Genomic DNA, 23,897 nt, shown 5'->3' with positions numbered 1-23,897 from the left:
GGGAGGTGTTGAGACAGAAAATAATTCAAAATAGTAGAGAGCAGATTAAAAATGATTCTTTAAAAGCACTTACAGATTTCTCAGACCGGGAAGATTCTTAAAGCCATCTTTGTTCACGAAATTTACTTCTGATGTTGTCAAGATCCTGCAAGAAAGAAATGTTAATATGTAAATCCAGTTTTTTTCTGAGATCAATAGATATTACGCCTTCATTCGTAGATCTAAGCTCTGCAACAGTTATTTTGATAACATCGAATGGCAAATTTTAAAGTTTTGACATTTTGGCTCCCCGAAATATGGTACATCTCATGAATTTTGATAAACTGAATCCAACCGATATTGCCTGGCATAAGTATTACAATAAATGGCTTTTAAAAGTCTCGTTTTTTTTTCTAATTACTTGGAGAGGGGGTTTTCGTGATTGTTCATTATTATGTTAATCAATTGATAGACACTACACTATTAAGTAATTTATTATCGAAATTATACAATTAAGGAATTGAACCACCTCAATGCCAAACAAACTATTTATGGCTATTTTTCGAGAACTCACTGCTTCCCGTCTTCAGGCCCGTTAACGTGAACCGGGAGTGGAGTCTCTTGGTCCATTTAGGGAAGACTCTGCATACTGCAAATTTTGCATGCCTGCCATAACAGTATTCCCAACTGGACCGAGAGACTTCACTGCCATAAATAGTTTGTGTTGGACACTGAGGTGGTTCAATTCCTTTAAATTGTATCTTTTCGATAATAAATTACTTAAATCTACCACTTGATATAACAGTTTAGGGTCTATCAATTCATAAACATAATACAGTCATTTTTTAAATTTTTATTTTCCTTTTGTAATGAACGTCCAGTATACCGGGCTTCCACCTTGTTTGGCAAGGTTTTTCCAATAGTCGATAGCAATATCTTGATGAAAACTAAGTCCGATGAACGCGGACTTCGTTTTCATCACTAACTGGGTAATATGGGATAAAAGTCTACATGGAAATGAAGAAAGTGTATTATTAATTAATGGAGTAGAGATTTGAATTGGTTTGTAGTAAATCAGCAATTATGATTTTATAATTCTCTAATTCGTTGCCCATAAAATGTTCACAGGGATTTCCAAAGCTTCAAACTTCCAGTTTCTCATGCTGAAAAATTAATACAGCATGTGTTTTCTTTAAGACGAGCGTTATAGACTCTGAGATTTATTATGCAATCACCGCAAATGCTACCTGGTGAATTAATACACTGACGTGACATTTTCAAAAAGCACGTTCGGCAGCAGTTGTCAAAAATAACAAAAAGAGAACGAGTTTACTAATATGTAGCAATATTAACCCACATGCATATAACTCCTACTAATTGGTCTGTCTGGAAGATTTGCTTTATTAAGATTCTTAGCTTCGCTAAGAATCTTAGCGGATTCTTAGGATAAGGGATTCAAAAAACACCTCTAAGTTTTACATTTTATGAACTTCTCACATTTTGTAAAATGTAAAGGGTTGATTGGGCTTGTAATTCGAGCCGCTGTCGCTCGTTAACTGTGCAATGTTCCTCCTGACGCCATCTTTGCCTAAATGGCTTCACTAAGGCCCAGGAGGCCAGTGCTTCATATCCGTTGTTTGCGTTCTTAGTGTTGGAAAGGTCAAGCCACGATAAAGTAGTCGTAAGTCAGATGTCTTGTTCTAACAGCCTTTTACATCCATTCCATCCTAACTCAAATTCCTCTGCAAAGGGGGTTTTCACATTGGGTAGAGACTCCCTAACCTCGATATTAAAATTGCTCTCTGCTTTGCACCACAGTTATTCCATAAACCTCTTGAAACCATGCATTTTTGAAATTTCTTCACCCACTAAATGATACCTGAGTCCAAGAAAACTCTCGTATTCTACTTCCCTATAAAAAAAACTAGTTATTGACATAACTATCCTACTCGCTAATACCGGAGCATGCACGGATTACTAATCAGCAAAATATTAAAAACCCAACACAAAATAATAATGATTCTAAGATTAAATCTGCGGTACATTCTTGTTAGATAATCTGTGGTTCCATTAGTTTTCGACAGATGGTCCTCATTTTTCCTGCTGACAAACGCTGTTCAGGATTCTCTCTCTGAGCATTTTTCATTTTTTTACTTCCCGCCGTTGTCTACCTTCTACTTCCTTTCCTAGTGTATCAGATGATGGCTCTACTAGACGAATTTCTAGGCGATAATATCCCTAACTCTCAGAATCGGCCATATATGGTTCTTACTGCTAAATACACTTGAATTACGTGAACCTATATTGTTAGTTATAGAAAACCTCCTTTCCTCTAATAATGCGTGTTAGATGTCTATTTTCCAGTTCTTGCAAAACCTATACCATACTTTTAGGACAAGAGTAAAATATAACGTGCTCAATCCGCAATGATAGATTTATAACTAGTCTATAAATTATTTCTAGAGCTAGAATAACAAAGAGAATCTGATAGAGTATTGAAGTTTATCGCAACACTCTAAGTAACTTAATATTTTTAGTATTTTCTTAAAATTCTGTTGCAAAGAATCTTTTACTCTTAGTGGATAGAATACACAAGGGTAGACCAAATAATGAAAATACTTGCAACAACGGTTTGGGCAGCAACATTCTTCAGGTCCTATCATCATCCTGAACAGGAGAATTGCTGCCACTGATTACCTAGATATCCTGAGTGACTACTCCAGATCATGGCGCAAACATCGTTACCCACAAACGACGCCACGTTTCAAGATGATAATGCTCCAATATACATAGCCAGATGTGTCCAATCTTTGTTTGAAAAGCATGAAACTGTGGTTAAGCATTTCCCATGGCCCGCGCAATCAACAGACTTAAACGTTATTGGGCCACAGTGGGCATATTTAGAGAGTAGGGTGAGAAGCAAATTTCCTCCACCTTCATTCCTTCACGAAGAGGAATGGTTTATTTGAATCTATTCTACACCATATGCATACCTATAACTCTTTCCACCAGTTTTTCCATTATTTTGTCCGCCCTTGTACATCAACGTACATATACGTTACTGCACTCAAAACATATTACAGAAGAATAAAATTCTTTAAAGAACTTACAAAGTTTTTAAGTACTTAAGAGGTGGAAAGTGATCCGTGGTGATGATATGGATACTGTTGCCTGAAAGATCCCTAAAATAACACAGAATACATTCTTAGTATGGTATATTTGGAAACATAATTTTGTTTTGAAAGCCATTAAATATCTTGTTCAATGAAGAGAAAGATGGCTAAAGACAGAATTTTTTTCTTGACTAGTTAAAAGTAATTAGCGCTGCTGTCAATAATCTCTGATTATATGAAATTAAAACTGAAACATGATACTGTTGTTTTGATTAAAATATGAAAAGAATTGCGGAAAGACAGAAATAGTTAATAACATGCTTAATACTTACAGTTCTTGAACTTCGCGGGGTAAACCTGCAGGAGGATTCTCTAGTCCCTTATGATTACAAAATAAATTAACACTTGAGCATGTACAGACGGGTGGAATTATGGGAATCTCTGAAAAGAAAGTAATCGCATATAAGCAAACAAGAAAGGGGGATTATTTACTGAAAATACACACTGATTTCGCTACGTTTTTTTCAGCAGGAATATTAGAATCCCTGCTTTATTTAACCACTCATTTCTTGAGATTGAAACCAATATAATTATAGAAATACCACAGCAAAATAAACCCTAGCATTCGCAACTACCAAAATGAAGACCTGACCTCTGTGTGTGTGTGGACAGAGTTTATCTTCCAACACATAGGAGGTGGGTTAGAATTTATTTATAATGGTAAAATAATTGCATCAAACTAGAATTATCATGGACATTACAGGTCATAAGCCATACTCGCATTGGTAAAAATTTAAACGATCGGAGATGTGATATCCAGCTTATTATTTCTCCTTATAATGAACAAATTCTGATCTCCACTGGTACTAGATGATTACTATAGGAGATCAGAAGAATCCGTTCATAATAATAATCAATAAAAACTTTTCTTACCACAGTTTTTAACTTTCTTTTCCCTATCTTCATCCGGCCGCTTCCGAAATAGACTGTTCCAAAACTCTTTCCTGTTTTTGTCCTCTGCGAATGAATAAAATGGGTTAGCATTGTAATTAAAATACACATTAATAAATTAAAACTGAACTAGGTCTTATACGAGATTCAATCATTCTGGATAACCGCGTGAGAGTATTGTGTGATGGATGGAATGAATAGTCTCTGCTAATCTTATGATTTTTTTCTCTTTGAGGAATTTACAAATAAACGTACATTACTGGCAGAGAAGTTTCAGTTGAACGATAAAAATATCTCTGAAGAAAGCGGTGGTTAATACCTATTTATACATTCGGAAACTCTTCAATGCCTAACAGGGAGAAAAGTTGCCCAAGTTATAGCAAAGTGCTTAATGCTCAAATTCCGGTTATGCCCTCTATATCTCGATGCTTGATTAGATTAATGCTGAGACACTAAACCGATCATAACTGATTAATAAGATAAAACTGTATTTATGTTGGTACTTAAAAGCAAGAGAATGCTGTTATTACGAAACACACGCTAGAGAAATGGGATTCCGGATGCTGTCACTATGGTTACGCTGAAAGCCCAAATCAATGCTGAAGATTAACTGTAGTAGTTTGTGGTTTGTAGTTACTCTAATATTATATTTATGGTTTGTATTTATTCGGCGAATTCTTCAATTACCAGATACGATGTACCATGGTACCTATTTTTAGATGACATCGTTTTGATTCTTAAAACATTTATTAAAGTCTTCCCTGTAGATAAACCATTAGACCATTCAGGAATACAAATTTCATCGGTCTTCTTAAAACAACATCATATAGAAAAAGAATTCTTTATTTGTATCAGAATATTAATACATTCGTGAGATTTAAAAAAAAATTATTTATATGAAGTGTTTGGGCCATTTTAACTTGGAGTGTATTTAAGCTTGATTTTATCTCAATTTTTAAACTAGCTTTTATATAATATGCGCATAACAGAATAGTTCTCATATAATTTAATATCGTAAACCTTAGTTTTTGACATCTTGGCCACCCGGATCACCGGACCTTACCCCATGGGACTTCTGGTTGTGGGTTTTTTGTGAACCAGATGTATCAGGAAGGATGTCAAACTCTGGCAGATCTGAAGGACAGCATTAGACGTCACGTGCTGGGTGTTCCAGTTGACATGTTACGTTCTTCTGTAGAAAATGCTGTTCTTCGAATGGAAACTGTTGTTGACCAAAATTGAGGACACGTTGAACAATTGTAGCGCTGTTCAAGTGATTTGTATTGCCACAGCGCCATGTAGTGACAAATTGTAACTTTTGTTTTCCCCAATAAATGGCGAGCGCATTCTTTATCGTACCTGTTGTTCAAATTTCTCTTCAGTTCGAGCCTTAGAACTCGCTGCAGAGTCCTCTACATAGGGATACTTTAATTTTAACAACACTGTATTATGAAATGTTGCCAACCGAAGCAACGCATGACTAGAATTCGCTATACATTTCAAAGTAGTGCGATGTTGAGGCAACCCGTCACGTAGCTTTGGCAGTAATTATTTAAAAACATACCTTTGAATGACCTAAATATTTCCTTATATGTCAGCATTATAGTCAGGTGTTCCACATTGGACTCGATAAAGATTTTGGCCATTTTAACAGTACACGATAATTTTCGCTGATTTTCTAATAATTATGATAATTTAATTTCATGATTACGAAATATTAGATGTATAACCCGGCATATCAATTTATTTTGCATCAGTCAGAAGAAAATTTAATTTACAACTAACTAAGTAGGTTGAACCTATTTTTCGTTAAGCAATATCTCGCGACGAAATCCAAATATCAAGCGTTTACAAATGAAAATACAAATGCCTTGAAACTCATTTATTAAAGAGGGAGTAACTTACAAAAGTTCTGCGGCTTTGGCCGAACAGCGCATTTCATAAATGAAAATAGATCCTGAACACAAGATAAACCAGATTTGGCTACAACGAATAGGATCATCGATTCGAAATCGAACTGAATCATAAGGCTTCTCTGGGCTTTAACAGAACAGGTTTAAAAATCAAGATTATTGCTTTTTTAAACCAGTTATTTATCGTATTATAATCTGTCATATCAGTTTCAATCTTCAAATATCATCAGATACGTTTTTCCATCCGCGAGATTCGTTGGATTTATCAGAGTGCCACTATAAACAAATTTTGTATTTCAATAACGGATGAGTGTAGACCGATATTACTGTAATATATATTAATAATTTCTCGTTTTTAAAGTAAAGAATAGTTATAATTAATTACAGTACAAGCTGCAATTAATAAACTAAGTAAACTTTATAATCACACCGTTATAATCCAAATGCTTTTTCTGTTTTTGTATTAACTTTGATACGTCACACTAACCGTTGCGACACTTCGACAATGATCGATTTTAACTTCGTGGCTGCGTTCGTTAACACTTAATTATTTACGTCTCAATGTAAAGTAGATAATGTCCTGACAAACTTGCTAATTAAGTTTCTTGTTTAATCTCCGACCACCTATGCTTCGTTATTTCGCAACTACACCAGACTTTGATGATCATATTTCATGGTACTTGTTTACAAATTATCATTGAATAGAACCTCTAATAAACTTCGCTTTGCCAACGTCTGTGCTTCGCATCTCTATAATTTATTTCGCGTTGCCTTCAGATTAGCTATTCAGAGTTTTTGAAAAGATTTGTTCATATCCACCTATTTCATTTAAAATAACTACTGTACTTTTTTTCATTATTATTCCCTCAGTAAATTTCATTGATAATGCTGTCACCTTCACAATGTTAGACGATCTTGTTTCTTCAAGATATTGCTCAACCTATCGGTAGTAATTATACCGAGAGCATTACAGATTTGATCTTGGGCTATGTAGTTGGTCGCTTTTGTAGACACGACACACTGAAGCTTGTGATACAAGTTCGCCTCGAGCTGATTCCAACAGCTCCAGAGTTTTGAAGACGGCTTTGAGCTGCTGAATGCTTCGTGACTTGCTCTCGTAATCTTTCTGCTTTAAGAACCCCATAAAATAAGTCTTGGAATGCTATGAGCTAGGTAGCAGAAGTGCTTGTGATATGATTCTAACCCCCAAAAAAGTGTTGAAACACTTCGGTGGTCAGCGTGTGGATGGAAGGTTGCCCCCGTCCTATTTGAGCCAGATGTCTCTTTTCAGTCTCCTCCAGCAATGCGATAAGTTGTATTATATGGTGCCTTGATAAACATCAGAGGTGGTTGTTTGTTCAAAAAATTGTAAAAATTGTTTTCGTAAAAATTGTACGGATTTTTAGTGCTCCATATTCTCCAACTTTGACTATTGACGTGGCCACTAAGATGAAACCACTCTTCGTCAGTGAAATAAATTTTATCCAAAGTGTTAATACCTTCGCTGCAAAGTAAACCAGCCACAGAACCGTAATCTTTTAACACTATTCTGAAATTGAAGTTCTTACAGCGAAATGAGATGAACCAAATGATGTCCCCTTTTGAATGCCTAGTTCTTTAGAGATTTATTGGGAGACTGCCAAGAAAATGTCGTCCAAGGTGTCATTTATAATAAAGCTCCTTTCATGTTCCTTATTCCCAACTGATCAACACTCACGAAACTTCATTACCTTCAAAATTGCAGCTTTGCACGAACGGTTAGTGTTAAGAATTTTCCACAATTTTTTGTTGACATTCACTGGAAGACTTCGTGTGTTTTTTAAAATACAATCTTACTTTCCAAGTAAGAGTCTTCAAAAAAAAAGCACGTTTCTCGATGGCATACATCGAGAAACGTAATTTTATTCACCAATAATGATGCGTGCGACATCAAATACCGGTTGACAAACTGAACACTTAAACTGCGAAACTGTCATTTCCTCCAGTTACGTAACATCCTTCACTAGCACCCTCACACAATTACACCAACGATTGTTACTTGGTGCTCGTAGCTTTGTACTTAATAAAAATAACGTGGGTTTACTTTTAAAATTAACGTGTATTTTAAGCTAAGTGAAGCACCCTACTTTGCCAGGTAAAATTAAGTATTTTTTGTTAACTTCATACAGGTGAGATCGCAAAATTACATCGTTATAAAGTAAATTAATTTGCTCAACCCATTTAAAGCCTTATGGCTTTTGATGGTTTGAGTAAAGCAAACCACTTAAAACAGGACTCATCGCAGGTGCTTAGTTTCCAAAAGCTGCAATTTTCAGAACTCGAGTTTCTTGGTAAGAAAATGTATTTGTGTCCTTGACTAACCTTGATTCTCTTCTATGAACCCGTTCCAAGAGATCTACATCTTTTCTAAAATGAGGTTTCCAGACCTGTATTCAGTACTCAAGATGCGGACTAAGCATAGCTTTATACATTAGGATAATCACTTCCTTATCCCTGCTGGAAAAATGTCTATGTCAGCAGAACTGCACAAGCTGCCCTACAGAGCCCTGCACTGCCCCGAGAACCATTTAATAGCGTACAATAATCGTTAGATCTTTCGAATTCTTCATTACCTTGAGAGTGATACCACCCAATTGGTATGTTATTCTGGGATGATTGCTATCTAAATGCATTACTTGGCATGTGTCAATGTTCACATCAACTGCCACTCGTCAACCCATATGACTAATTTATCCAGATCTTGTTGGAACAGCATTCCACGATTACTGTCATATTAAACTTTATATCTACAACAATACCGTTAATATTTATTGAAAAACAGTAAGGATCCCAACACCGAATCCTGAAGGGCTCTACTAATAACATTAGTCCACGAAGAGTAGTGGACCATCACTTTATCATAGCAGCAATTTGTCCCTTATTATTAGTGGCAAATTATGGAAGAAAACAAGGTTATAAAACATCAGGAAAAATCCTCCCATATCTCCTGCTATCCTCTCCAATAATTTGCCTGGTTACATTGTTCCAATTTGTACAGCAGTCGTTTCCTTTGTGGCTACATCATAGTAATTAATCAGATTTGTCGGACTAAATCTCCTCTTAACAAATCCATGCTGTAATTGCCGCATAATTGCCTTTCTACCAAGATGATGATTGTGCATTATTTCTTTAACCACCGACTCCACTGTTTTCCTTCAAACAGAAGTTAAACTTAGACGTCTGCAATTACTCATTTCGTCATTCCATCCTTCCCCCTTTATGAATAGGAGAGATACTTCTAAATTAATTTAATTGGATCGATTCCATCAGATGCCTTATTTACTATTAGCTCTCACTAGAAACAACTGATTATCCATGAACTATGGATAATGAGTTAGAGGAGATATCACAATGCCTAACAGACTTGAAAAATGTTCATGCTAATAGATAATTACAAAGTTGTTCATTCGTTAAATGTAATTTATTTAAAAAATACCTTTCACCAAAGAAATACAAAAGTCCTTCAGCACTCTAAAACAACGAGCACTGAGAATGCAGTCTAAGGTTTATTTTGATATATTTAAAAGAATATTTGAAATTGCTGTTGAGTATTTTTAATAATTTTTAGATATGAAAACAAGTATACATTGTAATACGAACAGATTACATATAACATATATTTTTAAATGTATTTATTTTTCTGAATACATAACAGAACAGATTCTGGAGTGTGTGTACAAACAATAAAGCTTCTGGGCAACTGAAGCATTGCATGTCAACAGTTTTCGATGGGATTGAGGTCGCAGCTGTCATTAAAAGGTTGTTTTGAACGTGAAATATTGTTGTCGTAGATAGTCTGACCCAAAATAAATCATATTTCATTGATTCCACCGCGGTATCGGCGCCCGTCTAGACAGGAGAAAGGTTTCTGGATTATTTTCCTATCAGGGCCGAGTTAATCAGTCTCAGGCGCGTGTTGCAGTTCCATCCACTGAAACTAAGGTTTTCATCCAGAAAAACAAGTAAAATGACCAAGGAATGCATATAGTTTACACGTTCTGTACTAGAGGAGATCAAAAAAGTATTTAGCCTCACCTAGAAATATTTCAGTTGAGGATTTGAAACTTGGCTGCCAGTTTCATCCTTCTGAAAAGTTACATTACAGAGCTACACATTTTTCCCATCTGTGGATGAGATCTTTCGGATCTCTTCAATAGGACTTCTCACTTTAAGCCGATAAATAGGTTTCCATTTCGTTTATTTCCTCCTCATCAATCTGAAATCTCGTAATGGTTTCCCCATTTTAGGGAAGAAGTCTAAAGGTGAGAGTTCGGGAAAATAAGGTGACTGCTGCAGATTTTGAAATCCACGCCTGATTGCAAAGTCCACTGTGAAAGCAGCCTTGTGAACCGGAGCATTGTTGGCCAGGAGGCGACAACTTTTGATAGCTTCCCTGCGTCTCTTCAACTTGATAGCTCTGAAATATTCCGAAGAGGTTTCTGTAGTGTGGCTCCCAAGTGGTGTCGCTACCTTTTGGGAGGGAATCTGTACGTATGATATGTTTAGAGTCGCAGAAAACCGACAATATGACCATGTTGGCAGATAGTTGAACTTTGGCTGTTTTCGGGGATTGTTGTAGATTAATTTGTCCATTGTTTTTTTTTTCATCTGTTTTGTTTCTGGTCATAATGATGTACCCAGCATTTATCCATTGTCATAAGTCGGCCAAGAACATCAACATTCTCTCTACAAAGTTCCAAAAATTGCGCGGAACACTTTCCTATGGAGTTTTTGAGGAGGTGCCAACAATTTCGGAACTCATCAGGCTGCCACCTCGTACCTGTGCAGGAAGTGATACGTTATGGTACAAACAGATCCATGGCTAATGTTCACTTCATTTGCTGTAATATTTATAGTCGCAGTAGTAGGACTAGCTGTTCCACTTTTGCCACAACGGAAGTGTCTGTGTGGAGGATCTTTCTTCTCTTGGGTGATCTTTCATACTGCTAAGCCCACACTTGAATTGTCTTTTGCAATTTTTCAGTCTCATACGATGAGCATTTCTTCCCATATACAGCTTTCATTTCCTCAGGGACCTATTTTGCTTCTTGCCTTGCAAATGGAGAAATTTTATAACGGATTGGGATTCAACCTTTTCCAGCATACATATGCACATACACAATTTCAAATTCCTAACGCCAATACCATTTGTAGCACAAATCAGAACTCCTAAAGCCTGGATGCAAGCATCAACGTTAACTATCCCTGCAGTCAAGTGACGTCGTTCCTTGCGAGAAATGCATCCCAAAGTCATATGGTAAGCGATAAACTTCAACTCAGGACAGAGAGAGAGAGAGAGAACAAGTATGCTAAATAGACTAGTTAGCATATTCTCTGACACATTGCATTTAGCGCGCTGCAATACCTTATTTACTCTTGCCACGAATTTACTCTTGAAAAGCAGTCATTGGCTGCGTGGGTGTGTACCAGCCATCAGTGAGAAATATAAACGGTTTTAGAAAGTAAAATGAAGATAAATTCCCTCTTGAAAAATTGTTACTCTTTTTCCATGTAATTATCGATTTAGCGAACTCAATTTGGGAAACATGTCTTGGATCCTAGAAAATGTGACTTAAGAAGTAGATCATTACATTAACAAGGTTTCTTAACATTATTGACCTTGCCATTGATTAGAGAAACATCAAATCCAATTCGGGAGACATCGTTCTCTTCTGACTTCAGTACGGTGTCTTTTACAAGGAGCGCTAGGTTGTCTAAAACTTTGACTCGCTACCAACGACATTCGCGATGAAAGACTTTAAGGTGTAACCGAAAACCACCACACGCCCACAGCTGCCAAGTTTAAAAGAAATACGATAGAATTTCCTCCAACATGACTGGCATCCGCTTTGCACTTGATTGATGCAGAGTCGAAGTTAAAAATCCTAACGAGCAGCAAGATGTTCTTCAATTTTAACGGAGTTTAGGATAACACGTGACAACGATCTTGCTGTTTAAATTTCTTCGTGAAAACCTAAATCAAACAAGTAAAAGCTACATAAAAGTTTAGAAATCGGATATTCATCTTTTTTCTGGAAAGCTTAGACATGTTGATGACAACTATAGTTTAAAATTTTGATAAGCAGCCACGCTTACTTTAACTAAATTATTTGAGTTTTACGTTCTTGAGATAGATGAAAGTATTCCTGTCTTTCCAAATAAACTCTGCTGCTTTCTACCTACGTATCGTAAAGACTGTCTTCTGTAAAGTGCGAGGTAATGTTTGGTAACCTGATTGGCTCAACCAGCGAATCCATTAATCTAGTTTGCTGTGACAGGGAAAAACGGTTCTCTCATATGCAAATGTAGTCACGAAAGTGGCAGCTCAAGCAAATAATGAAGTAATTAGTTGAACCAAACGAAGAACGTACATGAATGAAGTCATTGGAGCAGGTTTATATACGGGTACACCTTATGGCAGCAACAAGTAAAGAATTCTTGCCAACTTTAGCTCCAGACAACAAGGAACAGAAAAGTCCTAATAAGATTGAGACATTTGTGCATTCAGTGTAATCCATCCGAGTAAACAACACTTTATTTGAGAATAATCACGCGGCATTGTCGTACGATGTTAGATTACATTGCCCAATTATAATAGCAAGGTTCGGATAAATATCCTTAAGGTAGACTGCTGTTATGTTTTTGGTTCGATCAGTAACAGACTCTTCTGCAAATAACTATAGACATTTGAAGTACTTCTTTACTAACAGTCCAACAAAAAACTTTTTCATTTGTGGCCAGTGAAGAAATTTTTACTCTGCGTTCTAAAATGGAGTTTATCTGCGATGTTGATTAATAATTTGCCTCCGCGCTATGTCTACAAGAACATCTTCTGTTTACCATTTGAGAATAATATGAAACTTGGCAACTTTGGTAATAGACATTGTGAAAATCTCCAGGAAACCTTGAATATATCGTTTTACAGGAGATTATTTTTGCAGTACTTGGTCACTGTGACAAAATTCCATGACTTAATAATGACCAATCCCATTCCCACTTCGATTCTCGTACTTTCGGAATACCTGCTTTCTTGAAATGATACCCGTGTCGCTTGTTAGTAATTCATTCTGGTCTACAGCATACATAAACGATTTGGGATCCGTATAAACTGAACGATTCAAAAATTTTAAATCTTTCCATCAAAGATTTATTATATACTCAATGTAGTAGAAATGACTTCGAAGATCATACAGAGGATTATTAGTTCTCTGTGATATATTTAGGCACAAATATTCGATGAACGAAGAGAATACTTTGATATGACGATTGTTTGATACGATATCATGATATTTTAAAGAGATGTTTATTGAGATCGATGATAGTCTGTAGAACGTCATCTTATGAAGAAAGACGAATGGTTAACCTTATCGGGTCGGATAGATAAAAAGGAGCCTAATCAACAAAAACAGTTTCGTTGAAGGAATTTAGTGCCCTCAACAAGATGGTTGGCACAAAAGTCTCGTCTTATGGGTCTGCCATTGGGCTTCTTGCAGAAGTTGAAACTTTCCTTGAGTATCCCTTATGCTGTCATATGAGAAAGTCACTCTTCTTACTGGTTTGATTTTGATTTTCTTGGATCTTCGGAAAGGTCTTGCAAGACTGTTCCACGGTGTCTTCATTTGGCCTCCTCCCATTCTTTTCTTATTGCAAATGTAACCTGTTTCGCCATACAACTTGTTAAAATACAACTTGCAATTGTAATTTCCTGTTGTCTCTTTGCTGTACTTCGACGTTGGTTTCATACTAAAGAATAACCATCAAGACAACTCAATTACAAGATTCTGTTGCAGATATAATATACTGACACCTCATAACCTTAGTGTTTAACACGCGCATAAACTACCAACATTAAACTTGTGTCGCGAGGAAAGCTCGTTTCATGGCTGAGACATTGCAGCGCCACTGCGGTGACTACAGTAACTTGCTCCAAAAAAAACCTAATGTACCAATCAGTTTAAAGTGTGTTACACCGTGCAAATTAGGAGTGGTTATTTTTGTAATTTCATTTTATTTAAAGGGTCACTAAAACAGGTGCACAAAGCGTGTATACTGTCTAATAACGAGAGCTTGTCTGTTTGATCGTATGCATGAAATAAATACGAGCATAACCCAAAAAGTAATAATTCTGGTTTGGGGTTAACAGTAATCGTTACTATGACTACTATGTGATTTTCAGCAAACGGAAAACATCTCTATCCACTGATGTCGAGTAGTTTTTAGCCTTTATCACTGGATATTTGCGCAAGTAATTGAAAATGTGCATACGCATTGAAATGACGAGATGTCCCATTCTTCCTCATTCTGCAAAAAAAAGTATAATCCAGGTCTTTCTTTTGTGTGATTTTTAGAACCTTTGTGATGGTTTACGATGGCAGTACTTTGAATCCGATGATGTAAAGACAGCCGGCTGCGTTGACCGTGGTAAAAAAGTGCATAGATTTTTTTTTCAATAATAAGATAGAACGTTTCTCAGTAAAAGATTGAACCATTGGAGTGATTCTCGAAGTTTGCCCAATCTTTCTTTATAAGTATGTTCTTCTACTGTTGCATATTATAGGATATCTGTATCGAATTTAAGTTGGAGAACTTCTCGTCTTCCAGTTTAAAAGCAGAAAACTCATCCACGATTAATAAAATTTCTGTCTCGAGCTTATAAAATTCAGCAAGTAAATTTATTCTCTGAGAATGGCAAGTCTACTAATTGATTTTTAAGGGAAAGGTCACAACTACTTCCTACTTCCACATTTACTGGAAATATTTTTGTTTGCAAATGTCAGTTTGAAATTGAAATACAGCTTTGGCAGATTCTTGTCTACCTATAAGAATCCTAGGTAGTAGGATTCTTATAGGAATATATAGGATTCTGTAAGAATCCTAGTAGCTAGTATTAATGTGTTTTTTATAAGAATAATACTATAATAAATATTTAAATTTCTAATATTTGAGTTAGACTTTCGCGAATTTCCCAGTTAAAAAAAAAAAAAAACTAGGAATACACAAATATGTTTTGCAACAGCATAGCACAACTGTCATCAGCATAAAACGAACAATGCATCTAATAATTTTCTCCAGTCTTTGAGTTGTATGCATTGCACGCAGCTGTAATTCAAAATATTATTTTTTAAATAAAGTTCGTCGTATAAGATGCGACAGCGATACTTCTTTCTTATTTTACATTGGATGTGCAAGACACATCATATCTACAAGATTAATGATAATAAGAAGAGAAGGGAAAATAGAAGGAACAAGATAGTAGTTAAAGCAGAAAGTATCACATCAGCCGAAGACAAATAGAAAATGATCGGTAACAAAATGGCTTTATTAAACCGGGCCATGGTTATATAACTGGGCACACAAAGTAAGCAGAAACGTTATTTTCTGTTCGTCATCCTGACATTCCCCAAGAACGCCCACTGGCTACGCTACCTTTCATCAAATACAAAACGTATGTTTGTTTTCTCTCGGTGGTCTGTTAGCTGGTTTCTGGAGGGAGTGTGGGTGGTTGGTTTACCTCAATGAAAAGGTTCTCGCATCTTTTGCTACCCAGAAACGAAGTCCTACAAGTGACCTTCGTTCCATTTGTTCCATCCGTCCTAAAATTAGGAATGAATCACGTTTAACTACCACCTTGGTGGCGTGCTACACCACAGGCGCATACATTTTCCTTAAAAATATATATATGATAATGAAACTAACTCACCACAGTGCCATTCATCGGAGTTATCCTTGCAGTCCGATTTTCCGTCACAGTTAAAACGCTGTTCCACGCAAGCGTCGCTGCTGTTGCAAGGAAAGTACCCGGGTGGACACCCAGACGTGGAATGTTTTGGAACTCCTAAACTGAAGAAGAAAATATTAAATTGTTTTTTTTTTAAATGTGGGTTAAATTTGAATAAAATCTTTAAATGGTATATTTTATTTAAGAAACTTCCTTCTGTGCAGACCTTGATAATATCAGGTTCTGGGACACACCTACAAACGCTGCTCGATGATGTCAATCTTCCAGCTTGTTGGCCCAGTGGTTTGAACAAGGTTCCATTTGTTTGAAACTTTTAATTATGACCATCATAAATATGTCATAATTCAAGGTTATAAATTTAATACTTCTGGACTTTCATTAATCAAGATGCGATGCTATCAATTCACAATGTAAATAATGCTGCAGTTGAATAAAAAAATAAAAAGAACTAAATTCATGGGATGCTGAGAGAGAGATTAGTGGGGAATGAATTTTATTTAAGAAGAAAAAAAAAATTCTCCTATTACATAAGCTTAGAAAAAAAACAAATTCCTCAGAAACACATTTTCCTTTTGTATTCCACAAATCGTGTGTGTGCGCGCAGCAAACTTACATGATATACGCAAACATTAGTAGGATCATTCTCTTTATGTAGCTTTTATTATCGCTGGAAACTGCACCACTGAAATTTGGAAATGTTTTAATAACGAGTTATTAAAGATTCCTTTTCGAGTGATATGACGTGGAAGTCTAAACCACACATTAAATTTCTTCCATGTCGTTAGTCCTCAAAAGCTGAGAACCAAATTGTTCAAAACATGGAACCCACCATTAGACTAACATTCTCTATTCCATTGATAATTTTTCTTAATTATTGAAGGATAATACATCCCAGAAACCATATTTCCGCGAAATTTGCCTTTAGCAATGTTAAACGCAAATATGGAATCATCCGTCTGAATAGAACTGTTTATATTTCGATAAATGCGACTGAATCTTGTCCCCATCCTCTGGAAAGAAATATCATGGTAATGTTTATTTTGACCATACTGTACGCATTATTAAAACAACATAGTGAAAAAAGTGATCAATTGAAATATATGGCTATTTGATGAACATTTTCCCCTTTTATGTATTTTAATGAGGTTTCAAAGTGACCATAAACAAGATTTTGTTCAGCATTCCTGCAAATAGGCACGGTTTAACGAAATACTGTTTATTATGAACCAAACGCTACTGGGATTTTATTAAAGTTCAACTCCAAAAACCATAAAAAGAAATTTTATGGAACGTCCATAATTTTCGAATAACCATTTATTATTATAAATATGCATAAATTATATTATTAATTACATGCACAGCAATAAATCTTTTAATCACATAATAATGTTATTCGTATATTAATAAAGTTAATTACATTTTCTGCAATATGTATATAATTATAGCGAATTTACTAATACCTTAAATCGCAATTTCATACTGAATTTATTAATGGGCACTCCGATGAGCATGTCGGTTGCTATGACAACGAAATGTGGGGAACTTGTGGAAGGATGGTAGCTTTTAACTCGGATCTCTCTCTCTCTCGCACACACATGTTATTTTAATTTCGAAATAATTAAAATGCTCCCGAGTTCGTTGCTCATGCTTTATGTAATTCAAAGTCCAATAACCAACCCTATTAACTGCCTTGTTTGTAGTTATGGATCTCTGGCGTGAAAATGCATTTTAAGGGCTTTCTGTCTGTCTGGTGGATTTGGAAAACAGGACTCGAATGTCACTGCAGACCTAGCGAATTAATATGATGTTTATAAGCAGATAATAGTGTACCACGTTTATCAGGTATAAAAATAGCCAGCAAGGTAACAAGAGGTCATAATTGAGGGGAGACAGAGATTAAGTTTAGTCTGAGAAAAGGGGATTTTTTTTCTGTCCAGGTCGCCCTAGACGAAACTGTAGACTCCTAAAAGCAATTAGCCATCATTTAGCCTTGAAAACATAGTTGTATAATTAGCTATTTATTAGGAACTATAAAATTATATTCGTAAACGATAAACAATTTCGATAAACGCGAAGAAAAACATAGTAATTATATTAATTTACACCCCTCCACCCAGAAAAATATTCTGGTTAGTTTAATAGAAATAAAAATAAAGCTACTGTATTGACAAAGATATATTTCTCAGAATAAATAAATATATATATTTTAAATATTTACAAATATTATATATAAATTAATTTCCAATGTAGTACAGGGATTCTTCGTTTAAGAGAGAGATATGAGTTTTGATTTTGCAGCAAGGCCACGAGGCGGCATTTTTGTGTATAAACTGTGTGTTGGAAGGTCGGTTTGTCTGCTTTGTGAAATGGAAAATTCGACTTTTTGGGAGATGAAAATATGCAACCCTTCCCTTGCACGAGTTGAGTATGAGGCCCGTACCTTATAATTACCTTGTTCTGCCCTATTTTATAAGAAAACGCGTAACTTTAAAAGAAAAGCAGAGTTGGAGAAAATTCTATAACTCAACGATGGGAAGAGCCTCTCAGCGATCGCTAATACGGCAATTTCTTATTTATACCTTGACAATATAAAAGATTGAAATTAAATTCTTCGTGTCTAAGGTAAATGAAGCATTAAGTACATTTTTGTTTGATTTGTATCCGAATTTTTGCTGGTTCCTTCTGGATCGAAGCATGTAGAATACCTTTTGGTTTATCTTGAAATCTTCTGATTCATATTACATACTTCTTAACTAAGTTACTAAAGACGTTATGCGAAACCAGCAGAGGCTAATCGATCCAAAGTACAACTGAAATTGCTTAACTGCTCTGAGCAGGAGGCTCAGACTCATCGGAACTTGCGGGCCAACTAGTGAGTACAGTAGTAGGCAAAATAAAAAAGAGTTATCACCGTATGCCTTCAATTAGATCACTCGGAACAATTGCTGCAATAAACTTATTATGGGAACAAATTTCGCTACTGTCAACCCACATTAAACGTCTTGAAAACAATCAAAGTGTCATAACGTCGCTGTTCATGACAGATGGGACTCATTTCGATTTTAACGACCAAGTTGACAAAAGAGAACTGTCGTTCATTGGCTGAGGAACTTAGAACGCTTCTTCACTTCTCAGGAGAAAAATTCCGGATCCTGTATTGGATATCAATTTTTAGTGCTTTTGAATGATGGATTTTCCAATGACCATCCATGCATTTAAAAATTGGTTCTCTAAATAATAGAACCACTCAATAACTGATTAATAAATAGATGCGAAATCAATGATGCTACTGGTGTACCTTCTGCATCTTTGGGCTATGTGTAGCTCATTTATCTTATGGGTGATAAGAGGAATGAAATCTTCATCGTTTGGATGAGGTGTTGCCTAGGGTAGAGAATTGGTTTTTTGATTCAGCGTACGTATCTGAAGGCGGAAAAATACCACCAGCGAAAAATCCATGACATGTAAAACTTAAATTTAAACAATAATAATAATAATAATGAAATCTTGGGAATTATTGTCAACAATAATGAAACCCCCAGATCGTACATTTTTCATATAGATTTGAATTACAGAACAAATTATGATAAATTTAGACAATCTTTGACAAATCTTTGGGTCTATTTTTAGACAAACCGTACGTGGAATTTGTACGAAAGAAATTATATGATTTTGTTTTCGCATGACGTATCCGATTTAATGCCATCCTATTAGTCCTTTACCAAATAAATTACATCTACTTGTATTACGCTAAAGAAGTCTTACCTTTGTGGGGAGCCAATAGAAGTAAAAAGAAAAAGAACCAGATAAGTCATAGACGACACGTGTTGCCGTCCATCATGACAACACGTGTGGTCCCTCATGACAGGGTGTCCAGGGAAAGCGGTTGGTAAATGACATCAAGGTGCGGGGATGGTCTCGCCACGAAAATGATCATCATCTGTTGATTTCTGGCACAAACATGATGGTTATCTAAGGGAAGAGTTAAAAGAATTATGTGAAACCGAATTTGATGCCATAAAGATTAGAAATATTTTAATTTGTAAAATGGCAAATGTCAAAATAAGTATCTATGAAGATTTGCAGTGACTAACTTGAAAATTTTATTATGCTTTCCTCATTGCAAATTGGAATCACCACAATCTATTTATATAACAGTGTATAATTCTTTAATTTTTAGAACTGGCGTACCCTCGCTAACACAGTTGATATAACCGATGTTTCTCCACCCGTGTGAAATAGACCTTGGTTCTATTCCTTTTGAGATTGTTTAAACGCCATAGTCAATCTCAGGAGAGGATTGCGTGATTTAATCTTTCGAAAACTCGAGTTTTTATTCCAAAAAATGGAAAATATACCATCGAATACATAATTTTTATATACGTGATATACTGTAGTTTCTTCCCTGCATCAGCGTTAATTCTAAAGTACCCATCTGACCACCCAACCAAAAAATGTAAGTACTGCAGTAGATAACAGCATAATCGCAAAACTCAATCAGTACAGAATTTGACCTTTATAATGATGACTTGTCGCAAAGTGAACGGACCTTTCTTCTTTAGAGAAGCTACCATCATGGACAGGGTGCATCTGTTACAGAATTCCTTATGCCTCAACTGCAGTATTGACAATGACGGGGACGTCAATCTCCAAAGAGTAAAATCTAAAGATTTTACCCTCTGAATCAGGTTTGGTTCATGTACCCTATTCACACAATAACGTTTTATTTTTAAAACGTTTGTGGATACCCTGTTCACTGTCAATTATATTTATTCTTTGCAATCCTAAAAAGATTTACAAACATAAAACACTAAAATTATTTCAAAAATTCAATCATGTTTTCTTTTCTTTTTATTTGATTAGAGTAATTATTAGATATCGGTCAAATCAACCTTTTTATCTTCAATCAACCCCATCTAGAGGAGAAAGGAGTGATTTATTTTTGCTCTTTGGGTTCCCATTTTCTATAGAAACTCCATAAAGCTTTATCTATAACTGTAATTACAGAATTTCTTTCGAAATAGTATTTTTTTTTTTCTATATTTTCTTATTAAATTGAAAAAAGTTGATATTAAAGTCTGGATCGTGTATTTTTTTTTTCTTATTTCACGTAATTGGAAATTGCCGATGTTCCCCCTAATCGTATATCTCTTGGATTTCATAACCAATCACAAAAGAATTCTGTGCTCTTTCCAGTAATTATTCTACTGTAGAAAGAAAAACGTTTAGATATTTCAAAAGCACAACTTCAAACAATAACAGAACCTTGCATCAAAACGGAGGCGAATCAACAAATATCAAAATTAATGAAATAAAACTTTACTCTCACAATACGTCTTTTAAAACTTGAAGACTCTCAACAGATTTTTAAAAATCAGGTAATTTTATAAGCGTACTGTTGAGTTTCAACAAATTTAAGTTTTATACCTCGAATGGAGTTTTTCAAACACTTCGCTGCAGCAAACAAGTTGAAATATCTATAAATCAGTTTTATTATACGTAGTAAAGTCGACCTTCCATTTCTTTTTATTATCCGCTTCTGCGCGAATTTCGGATCTTGCGATGTTTGACAATCTAACTGACAGTTGCACAATAAGGAACCTTGAAAAGCGACGAAAAAGTTCGTGCCTTTCCGAGCAAAAACATGTGGAGCAGAAAAAATATGATAGGTAAGGACATGGACGGAAACCGCTGCTCTGATGAATGAGATAGGAGGTTTGTTCAAAGAGCTATCTGCAGTAAGGTTCAGTGATCATGATGAACCCAACATAACTTGCATCAAAGCAAGTTATGTTGGGTTCATCCTTTCACATTTTGTTATCATCTAGATGTCCGAATTCATGCCTCGAAAATATAATAAAGGTCTAATCAATATTAAGCATATCTTTATTCTGTAAGAAAGTTTTATATAGTAAACATTATTTGCAGTCGCGCAAGGATTTAATATTCTTACCCCTTGAGTTATATGGAAAAATATCGCAAATTTAGATTATTTACTTCATGTTAAATAGGTATATTGGCTTTTAATTATCTGGCAATTAATTGTTAAAGTGTAAACTATAAATATTGGTAAAAATTTAAACCAAGGTTATTCCGAATAATATTATTTCATCATCACTTCCATCTGAATTCAGTATCTTCTCAGCTGAATTATATGCAATTAAACCAGCTTTTGGATAAAGCTGCATATAATCCAACCACCTTAGATTTAACCAATATTCCTGTTTCAGCATCAGACTATGCACTAATCATTCATGCTGCATGCATATCAGAATAGGCGCATTATAGCCATAGAGGCTTATGCGCCATTAAACGCCCATAACAACAACAAGCATATCAGAATGGACACACTCAAATTAATAACTCTTTCAGTTTAAACAGGATCCAAAAATTTGGCGCTTCAGTGTCCGTACATCAAGAAGTAGTCCTTACAAGGGCAAGGATAGGTCATACTCAACTGACTCACCTTCATTTACTCACAAGAGATGATCCACCACATTGTTCTATAAATCTGACTGTTAAACGCATTTACATTGACTGCCCTTATTATAAACAAGACAGAACTTCAACCATGCTGTCACTGGTTAATATTCGTAAACCAATAACTCTAGAGAATCTCATTGGTGACAAGGCAAATATTTCTGAATTTTTCAACTTCCTCAAGCAAACTGGACTTTTTAATCATTTCTGACTTTACGAAAATTTCTAATTTATTTATATAATAAATGGATAGACGCGTTATAGCGAAAGCAGCTTCATCATCAGCAGCAGCCATTTTCAATCCACTGCAGGATGAAGGCCTCTCCAGCAATTTTCCAGTTCCTTCTGTTTTGTGCAATGGTCATCCATTTACTATCCACGAACTCCTGAATTTCATCTGTCCATCTCCGTTGTTGTCTTCCAGGTTTTCGTTTAGCCCCTCTTGCGTACCATTCTGTTATTTTCTTAGTCCATCCGTCATGTCTTCAAGCTGTGTCCAGCCCAAGACCATTTCAATTCCGAAGCAACTTATGCGCCATCAAACCCCCCCATAACAACGACAACAAACCAAGGCAACTTTCAAAGATACTTTATATGAAGTACTGGTGAAATTGCCGTTTGGTTTCAGCCGTTAGTTTGAGTCTCATCCAGGTTCTTGGAATCCTTAAGTAAGCTGAATTTTCTTTTTTCTCTATCAGAACAGAAAAACTGACCTTTATAACACACATTATGAAATCAAGAGTACCATGCAATAAAAAGGAGACAGGAGACATTATTTGTCTTCAGGCAAGTAAAAAAAAAACACTACCTAGAAAAATATTGTCGTACGTGGAGGGGGGGAATGTTTAAGTAAGAGTTTGAATGACCTATTTCACAGAAAGAACATGTACATTCCAGGAAAAGTGTTGAATACAGGCCTGAAGTTTCAGTAGCGAACAAAACGTTTGGAAGGAATACAGATTGAAGAAAGTAAAGACGGAAATCAAACAAGATTTCCAGAAACTCAATTTATTACATGCAAAGAAACGGATAAAATCTATAAGTTGTAAATAGAATAGAAAAAATGATTTGAGGACAATACCTGCCAGACAGACTTTTAAAGGCAAACACATATACGCGGCGCCAGCAATCACTCTCAGGTGCTGACTTAAGAAAGCAATTTCCTGTGTTTTTTTTTTTCTTGCTCTTATGAAAAGCTAGACGCGATATAGCAACACATTGAGAGTGCCAGATGGGCAATTTTGGTGTTAGGTCAAAAACAGATCCTTGAACTATGATTCCATAAAACATTTTCAGGATAGTTGATAAACATTATTCGGAACACGAATTTTAGTTCTCTCACACACACACCCACACACCTGGAAATAATAACGGAGTCTGACATGACAGTCTTAACAAGAAGATTACCAAAGAAAAACCTGAAAGAAAAGTTTGATTCTTTGTCTTCAGTAAAGTAAAATGACATGTGAAGACTGATTTTCCAATCTTATTTGTTGCAAGTTTCAAAGAATGCAGTTTATTTTCCAAGCTAGAAGGCTCATTCATTTGGGGATGATAGTGAATAAAATTAAGAATTACTTCTTACTGAACAAATTGGAGTAAAGAAATTTACTCGAATATTGAGTAGACGTTACAACAGGTTGGTTTTAGGCTAAAAGTTGGCAGAAAGTTAGTTTTGGGCTA

General features: G+C 35.5%; 1 protein-coding gene across 2 annotated transcripts in view; it reads right to left on the bottom strand.

The window, feature by feature from the left end:
* Positions 1 to 23,897, bottom strand: part of LOC150091350 (uncharacterized) — a 61,655-nt gene that overhangs the window by 19,262 nt on the left and 18,496 nt on the right. For both annotated transcript variants that reach the window (XR_016547551.1, XM_090383354.1), the window contains exons 2-7: positions 19,500 to 19,706; positions 15,696 to 15,835; positions 4,026 to 4,109; positions 3,425 to 3,533; positions 3,090 to 3,161; positions 74 to 145 (exon numbers count right to left, since the gene is read on the bottom strand). Coding sequence is in view for 1 of the 2 variants with exons in the window: in XM_090383354.1 (XP_090239480.1) it covers positions 74 to 145; positions 3,090 to 3,161; positions 3,425 to 3,533; positions 4,026 to 4,109; positions 15,696 to 15,835; positions 19,500 to 19,597 (575 nt within the window). In the remaining variant the exon portion in view is untranslated. The remainder of the gene's footprint in view (positions 1 to 73; positions 146 to 3,089; positions 3,162 to 3,424; positions 3,534 to 4,025; positions 4,110 to 15,695; positions 15,836 to 19,499; positions 19,707 to 23,897) is intronic.

Source organism: Mastigoproctus giganteus, chromosome 1 (genome assembly GCF_048544385.1).
Source record: "Mastigoproctus giganteus isolate SK-2022 chromosome 1, ASM4854438v1, whole genome shotgun sequence".
Taxonomy (NCBI): Eukaryota; Metazoa; Arthropoda; class Arachnida; order Uropygi; family Thelyphonidae; genus Mastigoproctus; species Mastigoproctus giganteus.
Note: the sequence above shows the minus strand (reverse complement) of the source record. Positions and strands in the feature narration are given on the sequence as shown.